This window comes from Varanus komodoensis, unplaced genomic scaffold (assembly GCF_004798865.1).
Source record: "Varanus komodoensis strain SLA01 unplaced genomic scaffold, ASM479886v1 scaffold7_3, whole genome shotgun sequence".
Taxonomy (NCBI): domain Eukaryota; kingdom Metazoa; phylum Chordata; class Lepidosauria; order Squamata; family Varanidae; genus Varanus; species Varanus komodoensis.
The window spans coordinates 14,908,958-14,921,367 of NW_025336480.1; the positions used below are offsets into that span (position 1 = coordinate 14,908,958).

General features: G+C 43.2%; 1 protein-coding gene across 1 annotated transcript in view; it reads right to left on the minus strand.

Annotated features, from left to right (window-relative positions):
- RASGEF1C (RasGEF domain family member 1C) overlaps positions 1 to 12,410 on the minus strand; it is a 50,095-nt gene that overhangs the window by 16,821 nt on the left and 20,864 nt on the right. The window contains exons 6-9 of the mRNA XM_044454547.1: positions 8,441 to 8,536; positions 4,894 to 4,996; positions 4,732 to 4,811; positions 1,925 to 2,020 (exon numbers count right to left, since the gene is read on the minus strand). Of these exons, the coding sequence (XP_044310482.1) occupies positions 1,925 to 2,020; positions 4,732 to 4,811; positions 4,894 to 4,996; positions 8,441 to 8,536 (375 nt within the window). The remainder of the gene's footprint in view (positions 1 to 1,924; positions 2,021 to 4,731; positions 4,812 to 4,893; positions 4,997 to 8,440; positions 8,537 to 12,410) is intronic.

A 12,410-nucleotide genomic window follows, 5' to 3' on the forward strand; every position in this document is an offset into this window, starting at 1 on the left:
GAGCTGTGCTGCTCAGGGGGAGAGGTGCAGAGGAGGAGGAGGAGCCACGGGCTTTAACCCGCCGGCTGCATGGAGAGATGGACTGCTCACCCCCACCGCCCGGGAACTGCTCACCCCCACTGCCTGGGAAGACCTGCCGCTACTGCTGCGCCACCCGGAAGACCACCGCCAGCATGCTGCCGGCCCCACGTGGCACCACCTGGCTGGCACACGCTCAGCGTGCCCTGCTCCGCCCCCCTCCTCCAGCGCAGGTGAGAGCTATTAATCACAGGTTGGTGTGTGTTTTCAAATGGCAACCTGTCTTTTAATGAAGCCCATGGGGAAGTGATGGGGAATGTGCCTGTGATTATCAGGAAGCTTTCCATGGATCAGTTATCTGTTAGTTCATCAGACACATTTTTTTTAGGATCAGTGGATATTTGAACAGCATTACCTTCGTGTATGAAGTTTATTCTTCAAAGGCTACTTAGTCTGCTGTGTGTTTGATTTACCGTACAATATCTCATTTTTTGTCACAAGTTTTATTCTATGATTTACTAGTAGGGCAGCGTGGACATTACTGGCTTTTTTAGATTTGTTATTGAATTGTCTGCAGCAGCTCTTGTATAACTGGTGTAGATTGTGGATTCCTTCAATAATTCCACTACTGACTAAGAAAGTGATGTCAGTGATTGTGAGCAACAGAGCTTCATAAATTCTGACTCTAGTGATGATGGGTTCTATGGGTTCAACGAAAACTAGAAGAGTACTCAAACTTTAAAGTCTCTCTTTTGTTAATGACAGTGATGATGGTTCTTAATGCCACAGTTGACTGCTGTTCACTTTACAAGGTTGAAATATGGTATTACTGTATTGTTGTAATTTATTAAATAGTTTAGTAAACCATTTGATTCAGAATTTTTTTTCTTGTTTTCCTCCTCTAAAAACTAGGTGCGTCTTATGGTCAGGTGCGTCTTATAGAGCGAAAAATACGGTATTTTATATTTGCATACTGGAATGCTATATTGTCTTTTATTGTTTTTGTATTTTCATTGTATCTTTTATATTTGTATGAGTAATAGAGCTTCAGCTATTGAGCAGCACAGAGATAAAATAAAAATATAAATAAATGAGATACATGTCATTTTCCACCAATGCCCAACCACATTCTGTCGAGAACAAACAGGCTACCATGTCTACACAAGAACAAGCGGACACTAATTTGACATCATTAATGAGAATATTCAAAAAACAGTAGTTACACTTTCCAGGACACTTAAGATGGCCATTCTTGAACAAAAGAACCTCAGAGACGGATTGCAAGGTGAAGCAGATGCATTATAATTCGTTGAGTGGTTCACCACAACCTCTTATTGCTTAAACAGGAACAAACGTTATGTTTGTTTGTTTGTTTGAAATCATACGACACACACTCATTAGCTCACAGTTGCAGCAGTGCCTGCGCTGTCACCAGTAACGGTTCTGGAAATGGCCAGTGTTCATAAGATGACTGCAGCTGTACTTTTCCTGCATTTGATTGTCTCTTACCTTGCTATTTACAGCTTCTCTCATTCTCATGTGTATGGACACTGGTAATCCAGGAAGCTTTTTTTTCCTGCAACAACTCAACTCTGAAAATTTGGGGCTGGACAGGGGAGAGGTCCATGAATGCATGGTATTATTGCTTCAAACTAGATAGCTAGCATGGTTATGGTTATGGGGCTTACAGTGCTCAAGTAGGATTGGGGATGTCCTGGTACAGGGGATGTCCTGGTACAGGACCCTGGTTAACCACAGGTGAACTCCTACAGCCACCATCTACAACTGCTAACCTACCTGATAGTGTTGTTGTGAGGATATAATAGGTGTTGCAACATGTACACTGCTGCCTTGAGCTCCTTGGAGGAAAGACAGCATATAAAAACAACAACAACAACTAAAATACCTTTTCCCTGTTACTGTGTGCTGTCAGGGACCGGTGGGCAGCTCCCCGCAATGCAGTTCTGTAGTTATAAAAATTACCAGTAGGGTCCATTTGATGCTAGAGGCAGGGGGGAAAAAGGATCATGGGTAAGTGTCCATATCAAGAACTGTCCAAATGATTTTTGTTCCATCAGGCTTATATAAGCAACAGGGGAAATGATACATTAGAACAGACTAGAAAATATCCCAGCATCTCTTTTTCAGCACTAATGCTTGCTTCTCTCTCTTTTAATCTTTTTTCTTTAGACTTAATAGATGCATAACACTTATGTGGAAATAAATCCTTCAGTCTTCCAAAGAAACTTCTAAATGTAGTTGTGTATGTGTATTACTTGCAGCTGGAATTGCTTTAAAGTGAAGTGGAAACCTCCAACTGCTGCCATCTTATTTTCCCATGAATCCCTCTAAAGATGCAACTGGCACCTTGTGACCTCCTTTAGTAGCCATTTTATGGCTGCCCCAGGATGGTTTCATATGTGGACCCAAAGGCTTGTTTACACCCATATTCACTGTTGTTCGTGATGATTTTGTTGTTAGCAAGCAGCTGAATCACACAGACATATGCAGCTCACCTAATAAACACCAACTGCCACTCCTCATTTTATCTGAGTCACATTTTCTACGCACTCAGTGCATGGTGGTGAATATCACATTTTCATTCTGGTTGCAGTTGCTCTACTATCCACGTACTGCTGATTTGTTTGTGTTTGTCTTACTATACTGGTGTGACTCACCTATGCACCCACTACCCTATGCCATCAACTCACTCAGCAGCAGTCAAGGAAGAAACAACAGAGATAGCAGGATGGTCACACTGAGAAGGAATGCCACCCTTCCACCAAAGCTCTGTATGGGAACTATAGATGAGTGAGGACAGTATCCCCCAAGTCTGCCCTCTCGAGGGATAGGCTGAAGCTAGGAAGTCCAGCTTGCTTGAGCTAGATGGCATTTCTGCCTGCATCTGAGCTGACAATCTGAAGTGGTCCAAGGTGGTAGGGACTGATGTTTCCACAATTTTCTCAGAGGGAATCACAGGTTTTTTTTAAAGGCTAAAGCATGCAAATGCAAGTAGATAAATAGGTACCACTTTGGTGGAAAGGTAACAGCGTTCCGTGCACTTCGGTGTTTAGTCATGCCGGCCACATGACCACGGAGACTGTCCGGGGACAAACGCTGGCCCCCTCGGCTAGGAAATGGGGATGAGCACTGCCCCCAAGAGTCAGACATGACTGGACTTTAATGTCATGGGGAAACCTTTACCTTTACTTTAAGGAAAGCTGAGCAAATGGCAAAATTTGATACAGCTGAATAACGTTATGCAGGTTACCCCCAAAGCACCTGGTTCTAGTGTGATTTGTGTACAATCAGTTGCTTTGTGCAAAGCACTCTAGAACCACATGCTTTTCAGGTGTCTGTCTGTGTAAAACATACAAAATATCATGATTTATACAGTTGGTGTAAAGGTACATGAACTGTAAAAATACCTTTACATTCTTTATGCAAAATGCAGCCTGTCTTAGAGATGGAAATTCAAAGCTGGCCTGAGTCACATCATAGTGAGTTGGTGCCAGTGTAGGGTTGGCAAGCAAGAATCCAGGGGATGCTTTACACATCCCTAACACTATCTAACCTGGTCTGCACACAGTCTTGCACCATCCCTGTAGCTCTACAGTAGTTGGCGTGCAGAGTAATGGTGGGATTTCCAAGCATGTGTAACAGTGTCGTGTAAATGCAACACACTCTTGTACGTGTCTATCCATGCATGAGTGCGTATACTTGTGAGATGCATACTTGCCCTTAAGGGGCAGTTCAACACACTGCTACTCTCCAGAGAGAAATAAAGGAAGACACGAACATATCATGCTAGGGATGTGTCTGAACTGAGGAACAGTTTGACAGCCCACCCAGTTTTTCAAGCAACAAACAAAGGAAATGTATCAGTAAAGAAAAATGGGAGTGGTAGGATACTCATAACGTGTATACTATACTATTAACGTGAAGAGCATAGTTGCAATTTCACCTTGGTTCAGCTTGGTGCATGGCAGCTGCTTCTCTAGGTCGCAGTTTCAATGACAAGCAATCCCGGTGTGAGGGTTATTACTTCAGTCAAGATAGTGCCAGAACTCAGTCTCTTTGAGCTTTAAAGTCTGTTCTCTATGATCTGAGCTGAATGCACCTCAGGTCTCCTGATCAGCAGCAAAGTGAACTAATTAGAGGTAGCTCTGTAGGACACTTGGCCACTGAGTTGTCTTGAGAAGACTACCCTCTCACTTTTCTCTCTCATTGCTCCTTGGCCTCATGTCCTCCCTCAAGGCTGCATCTGACTGGTTCAGCTCACTGCTTTGAGGAAGACTTACGGAAAACTTTCATTTCCGATGGTGCATGGCTGCAGCCTTGATCAGCCAGCTGCCACCAAAGCACTTACTCTTGCAGTGCATGCTTGCAGGCCAAAGACCAGTCAATGAGTGGGAGCAGCGGTGCTTCCATCACCACGACTGCTGATTCTGCTGCCACCGCAGCCCAAGGCAGAAACAAAGCCCTGGGGAAGGCATGGTGGGACGAAGAGCACCGGTGGGAACCCCACAAAAGCACTTTGCCTGCAGGCCCTCGTATTTCTGTTTTGGGGTAAGGCATTTTCTGCTTTTTCTTTTCCTTCAGAAATTTGACAGGATGTGCAGGACTCATCTTACCATTTGGCTCCCTGGCTATGACTTCTGTTTAAGGGGACAAAAAGTATCACTTGGAAATTCACAATTCTCAACATTTTACCTCAAGAATAAAAAATTTGGCTGTTTTCACTTTTGACCAGGTCTTCTTTAACCTGGATACTGGACTCATGTTCATACCAGCTGGAAAGAAAGAAGAACATTATGAAACAGAAACCCTTTTACATATCCACAACATCAGAGAGAAATGATGCCACACACTTACATATGATTGCCATCAGCGAGTTAAAATTCCCTATGTTAAAGCACTCGCGAGCAACATCAATAAAGAACTCAATGACTTGTGCCCTCTGCTTCTTTTTTGCAGGCTGTAAATAAACAGACAGATAAACAGCCATGGAAGACAGGTTTGAAAAACTGTGTGAAATGTCAGAGCTCAACACTGGAGATGCCCAATTCTACAACTCAATCAGTCGATCTCAAAACAGCTACAAAATTCCACAGAAGCCGTTTGATTAATGACACTCATTGCTGACAAGCTTGCAGAATCAAAGCTCCTAATATAGAAAGTGACCAAAAACCTATTATACCTTTAAAAATGTCTTCAAGCACTGACCCAACATGAACACGTAAATCTATACTCTAAAAACTATTAATCCCAAGAATATTATGCCTGACTAGCTGTCAATAAAATGACAATGACTGTAACTTTTCCTGGGCTTGTTGCCAATGACTGGAACATTTTCTGGGCTTGGTATTAAGGAGAGAAGAGTAAATATACCCATCTTGATACTGGCTGTATATATCCATTTACATTTGCTCAATACTCTGCCTTTTCTTTGTGGAATGATTGAACTGTGAAAGAGATTTCACTGGCTAATACCCACTGCCAATTCTGTTCCAAACAGTGGATTTTTCCAGATGCTCCAAAACAGCCTTCTCCAACCTGGTGCCCTCCAGATGTTCTAGCCTAGAATTCCAAGCATTTCTGGAATTCCTGGAATGTTGCCTGGAACTGATACACACTGAAGTCTAAAACATCTGGAAGACACCAAATTCAAAAAGGCTGCTCCAGAAGATGTGCAAATGGCACTTCAATTTTTGGCAGGTAGCCTCCGGAACGTAATTCTGAACTTTCAAGGCTAGATGAGTTCATTTAGCATTTGGGATAAGGCAATATTAGAACCAATCAAGAGCAAAGCTCAGAAAGGTAGGGTTTCTTTACACCTCAGAGTCTGTTGATTTTTTAAAAATAATAGTTCTGTCTGGCTTTAAGATTATTTATTTATTTATTTACATATATTTATAGGCCAGTTATAATTACTGAGGCCTTCCTAGGCAGCTTACAGTGTACAACATACCAACAGGGTATAAACACATTAAAAACCAATTAAGACAAAATAAATTAAGTATCTATAAAAACCATTAAAAAGGGCCACAGCGCACAGGCTAAACATTAAAAAAAAATTCTAAAAAGATATGTCTTCACCTGGCACCGAAAGGAAAATAGAGATGGCACCAGGCGAATTTCCCTAGGGAGGGAGCTCCAGAGATGGGGAGCAGCAGAAGAAAAGGCCCTTAGGATTAGAAAGATTTTAAAACAACACCATAAGAAGTTGTCATTTCTGTTCTTTAGCTCCAAACGCATTTCAGAGGCTAAAGATGAAACCAGACATAACATAAAAACCGACAGCATCCCCAAGCCTGGTTTCCTCCTGGTTTTACCACATAAATGATAAACACATTTATCAAAACCCTGGTTTGCCCCATCCTTGTTTTTTCAGGTGAGCCATTCACGTTTTTTAATTTTTGAAATATATGAAAGCTTAGTTTTGGTTCCTTACTACATGATAATAAAAACAATGATACTGTATTTTTTAGTGCAAAATTGTTTGAAAGGTGAGACAGGGTGGTTTCTTGCCAACATCAAACATGCCAACAAATCAGTGCTGTCTGCAGCTCACCTCTGTGGCAAACTTGCAGAAGCACCCCCCTCAACTCAACCCAGCCAACCCTAAAAAACAAAGATGTTTAACTAAATGCAGAGTAGAAGCTGCTTCCTAACCCATCTGTACTACTGTAAAAATGCTGTATCTGTCTTAACCTTAAATACAATGAAATTCTTTGAGTAAACCTATTTCTCTAGTGGAACCTATCATCTGAAAGCTAGTTTTGGCCCCGACAGTGGTGAGTGCAACACTGGAATTACTCCCATGCAACAAGTGGAGGGCCGTCTTCCTGTAGTCGGAGTCGGTATGGCATGGAGTCGGTATGGCATGAGAACCCCCACTTCCACAACAGTGCCTGCAGCAAGTGAAAGGACGGCATGGCCCAGATGAGGGAACTGCCCATTAATACCCTAAAGGGTTGCCAGAGCATGTGGTGGCTGAGATGATTCCCGGGTGCTGCAGGTCTTTAGGCAGTTCTCACAAGGTTCGATGCCATTGCTAGTTGTGAACAAGAATGTGAACTGAGTAAATGCTCAGGTTCTCCTAGCTTTGCAAGAGTTCAGGAATGAGACTCGGGCAAGGTCTATAAAAGGCCTCAGTCATGTGGCTTGGCTTCTTGAAGGCTGGGCTGGCAGCACAAGCTGATCACATACGTCCGAGGGGAAAAGGGCAGAAGGTCAGTTTCTCCTCCAGGACCTATTCAGGACCAGGACCTAATCGGGCTCCTTTGAGGCTGGTGCAAGTACTAGGACTCGGGGGTGAGAGGCTGAATGGCAGAGGAGACCCAGAAAGGACGACCAGCTTTGGCCTGAGGTTGCAGAAGTGGGTCCCCCTTCAGTGGGCAACTTGGCTGGGGCAACTTCCTGTCTAAGAGCGCCATTTGCCAGTGTGATCCTTCAGCTCTCAGGGTTTGGCACGCCTCTGACTCGCAGAGCACCCTCTCCAGTTTGAGGGGCTGTCCTTTCACACAGCACGATCCCCTGGTGTGACTGTTCACAGGTGGCACCAAGCACGTCCAGTAGTGTCCCTCATTCAGGCGGCTGCCTTAACACACCCCCTCCAGCCACGCTGAGGGGCCCATTCCCCACACAGAGCCTCTCCCACCATCCCACAGGGGTGGGGTAACTGCAAAGGGCAAGCAACAGTTGTGACAGTATTACAATCCGAGACAATGACCAGTGATGAAGCACATGTTTTGCATGTGGAAGGCCCGAGGTTCCACCACTCTCACCCCAGGTAGGGCTGATGAAGAATCATGCTTCAAGTTCTGGAGAACTGTTTCCAGTCAGCGTAGATCGGGCAGGCAACATTTTGAGCCCGTCTGACATTTTGAAAAAGTGTCCCAGTACAGCCACAAATTGCTACGGCAGGCATGATTAGGCCTCCCTCCAACATTTTTCTGCCCCTTCTCTGGATTCCAGCTTTTCTTCCCCACCCCCATCTCTGCCCCTGTTTGTCTCATCCCCTCTGAATTCCCCAACCCTGGATTCAGAGTAGGCAAGTGAGATGGCCCATAGGTCTGACATGGTATAACACAACTCCCCATGTTTCTCCTTTTTACTGACCAGAAACAAGCCATCTCCATTTCCCTTAGAATTTCATCCCAGCATGAGCTACAATTACCAAAACGCATTATAAACAAAATTACTGCTCTATCAGTAGCCTGTTTCTGCCTTTACCCTATTTTTTTACACAGTGCATCTGTGAAAGGCATACAAAGTTAAAGTTTTTTTAAAAAAGTTAACAATTGAATAATGTGGTTAATCAAGGAGAAATAAATCCCCTGACAAATTTATTACTGAATGGCCTCAAAGTGGCACAATCAGGCCGGTGGAATAGCAAGGCTGAATATATTTGACTTACCATGCAAATTTCTGTTGCAACAAGATAGCAGAGTCTATTGAACCATTTTACATAGGCCTCAAGGTTACTAGTCTTCTTCTGTTCACTGAAGCAAGGCTGGAAAACAAAAACATGAAGTGGTATATCAGCTAAGCTGATTTATTTGCATCAACTATAATGTGCGGTGTCATCCATTAGTAGCATATATTTCTGTGAAAAGATTCGTATGCTTGTGTGCATGTGTGCACATGCACACACAAACACGAACACACATAATGGACACAGCATGTGGGACTGAGTTTTAAATGTCAGTGGGTGGGTAGCAGCAGATGCGCTTGGTTTAACAGTGTATAACTGTTTCTGCAAATCAAATCAGGGAACAGTCTGCTGAAAGCTACTGGTCACAAGTCAATTTATTTAAATCCATGCTCACTAGGATATTAACAGCCAGAATATTGTGGTATGCAAATAGCAACAAAAATCTGGAGAAAATAAAATCAGACTAGCACTCTTTTCCATGTAATATACATTTGGTTTATGCTTTTGACTCCAGCAGTTCCCAGAGTTTTGCAAATGCAAATGCCTGTAGGATTCTTTTGCATGCATGAAACAAAATTTCTGATTAGGCTGGGGAGAAAGACAGCAAAGCAAATTATAATGCAGTACATTATAGCCTATTATTTGCCCCCCAAAATCATTCACATTCTCTCGCCTTTGAAAGAATAGCTTTACTGCTGATCTCTTTATCCCTGACCTATTTCTGTTTCTTACGCTGCCATGAAGCTAGTCACTCAGATGGCAAAATTCATCAGGAAATGTCATTCTTGTGACATGAACTCTTTAGGCTGTGCTTACTAGGCAATTGCCTAGCTCTACTTGAAAATGAATTTTATTTTGGTGACCTACGGATCAATCCTATATATGTCTACTCAGAAGCAAGATCAACTCAGTTCAATTGAAATTACTCACAAGAAAATATGTATGAGATTACAGCCTACATTCCTTAGATGATTAAAAAAGGAAAAGAAAAATTGACACACATACCTTCAATTTATGATAATCTTGAAAGACTCATGCCTCTGCATTTCTTTAAATACTTTTTTACATCACTAGCCACTAGATGGTATTAGGAGTATTTAATTTTTATTTCATTAATGTGACAGTTTCCAATTTAGGGCCGAAGGATAGCATGGGTGAGTGGGGAGCTCAGTGAGGAAGAAGTTTTTATGTTCAGGAAAGAGGGGCTCCCATGAGGGGGATGATATGGGAAAAGGATATCATTTTGGATGTGTAGCTTTCACTATGTTTGCAAATATATCTGTATTGCAGAAAATGTATCCTAAAGCCAAAGAAGATTAAAGTGGGACATGGGGAATTGTATGCAACTGGGGAATGCATGTGAAGCAAGAGAACTTTTAAAATGTAAACAGCCCAGAGTCTGTGCAATATGATGCAGGGTAAATTAAATAAATATCAGTCTCACAGTGCATGGCAGCAGAAGAGAAGAGCCTCAGTCACCAGACCCCCAGCTGCTCCCGCCCATTTTCAGCCAGACATATGCACTACTGGCATGTTATAGCAATGGGTAGAATTTAAAGATGTGGCTGTAAACTATCTGAAGGGTGGCCTAGCAGTAGAAGATGTCCCCAGTCTCTGGGAGAAACACACACAGATAGCTTGATATGGGCTGGAGAGGTTGTGAGTCCACACTGGATTCTCCTTATAGGTTTTGTCGGCCAAGACAGCTTGGGGAGCATTGAGGGAGTATAATGCAAGATATTTCACTTGTACTGTAGTTAAAAATACACTTACATGGAGGAAGCTGAGTGCCTTTTCACCTACCTTGGCCCACAAGCAAGGCTGCTGTCAGGAGTGCCCTTTTTGGAGTTGTCTTCCTTGGGAGGTCTACAGGCATTTTCCTACATAATGCTGACACTTCCTCGTTTGCCCCCAATGCTGGCATCATCGAGCCACTATGACAGAGCACTCACAGTGTGGCCTCTCATTGGCTGGGAGTGTATACATTCACAGCATCATGGACACAGGTTTCAGAGAACAAGTTCAGACCCCTTTAAAGCATGCCTTTTGTCATCAAAACATCCGCAAGTGAATGCTCAATACCATATTTTATTTAAACCAGAGCATTGTTCAGGACATAGCATCACATGCATTTTTAACTTTTTGCAAGTGTGGGTATCTCTGCTAACATCCATAATTTAGTAACTCATGGTGATATTTCAAACAAATGTGTGAAGTAACAGTAAGGAAGGCATTTGGCTGGAGTGACCTCTTTGTTGCCTGTTAGACCACAAGTGCATAGAATGAATAGAATGGATTGTTTGCATGTGTGCAGAGGAAGAACTCTGGTTTTACCCTATAAGTCACTAAAGCGGCCTTCCCCAATTTGCCATGCAGTCAAATTGAACTTCAACTCCCATCATAAGCCTTGCTGACTGGGAATGATGGGAGTTCCAGTCCAAGACGTCTGGAAGGCACCAGACCGGGGAAAGCTGCACTAGTGTGATCATTTATTCAAAAACAGAAGCCATGCACAAAGTGGCTTACAACAACATCTAAAATTGAAGCTAGAGTGGTCACTGACCTCGAACCAGACATCCTGGAATGTGAAGTCAAATGGGCCTTAGGAAGTCTGAGCAACAACAAAGCTAGTGGAGGTGACAGTATTCCAGCTGAGCTATTCAAAATCTTAAAAGACAATGCAGTAAAAGTGCTACACTCAATATGCCAGCAAACTTGGAAAACTCAACAGTGGCCGCAGGATTAGAAAAGGTCAGTTTACATTCCGATCCCAAAGAAGGGCAATGCCAAAGAATGTTCAAACTACTGCACCATTGCACTCATTTCACATGCTAGCAAAGTTATGCTCAAAATCCTACAAGCTAGTGTGGACCAAGAACTACCAGAAGTACAGGCAGGGTTTCGAAGAGGCAGAGGAACTAGAGATCAAATTGCCAACATACGCTGGATCATGGAGAAAGCTACGGAGTTCCAGAAAAACATCTACTTATGCTTCATTGACTAAGCCTTTGATTGTGCGGATCACAACAAATTGTGGCAAGTTCTTAAAGAGATGGGAGTACCAGACCATCTTATTTGTCTCTTGAGAAACCTATATGCGGGTCAAGAAGCAACAGTGAGAACTGGACACGGAACCACTGATTGGTTCAAAATTGAGAAAGGATTTCGGCTGTATACTGCCACCCTGCTTATTTAACTGATATGCAAAGCACATCAAGGCAGGGCTAGATGAATCACAAGTTGGGAGAAATATCAACAGCCTCAGATATTCAGATGATACCACTCTAATGGCAGAAAGTGAAGAGGAACTAAAGAGCCTCTTGATGCGGGTGAAGGAGGAAAGCGCAAAAGTTGGCTTGAAAGTCAACATTAAGAAAACTAAGATTATGGCATCCGGCCCTCTCACTTCCTGGCAAATAGATGGGGAAGAAATGGGGGTAGTGACAGATTTTATTTTCCTGGGCTCCAAGATCACCGCAGACAGAGACTGCAGCCAAGAATTTCAAAGACGCTTGCTCCTTGGGAGGAAAGCTATGGCAAATCTGGACAGCATACTAAAAAGCAGAGACATCACCCTGCCAACAAAAGTGCGTATAGTCAAGGCTATGGTTTTCCCAGTTGCAATGTATGGCTGTGAAAGTTGGATCATAAGGAAGGCTGAGCGCCGAAGAATTGAGGCCTTTGAATTGTGGTGCTGGAGGAGACTCCTGCGAATCCCTTGGACTGCAAGGCCATCAAATCAGTCAATCCTAGAGGAGATCAACCCTGACTGCTCTTTAGAAGGCCAGATACTGAAGATGAAACTCAAATACTTTGGCCACCTAATGAGAAGGAAGGACTCGCTGGAGAAGAGCCTGATGCTGGGAACAATAGATGGCAAAAGAAGAAGGGGACGGCAGAGGATGAGGTGGCTAAAGTATTTGAGTTTCATCTTCAGTATCTGGCCTTCTAA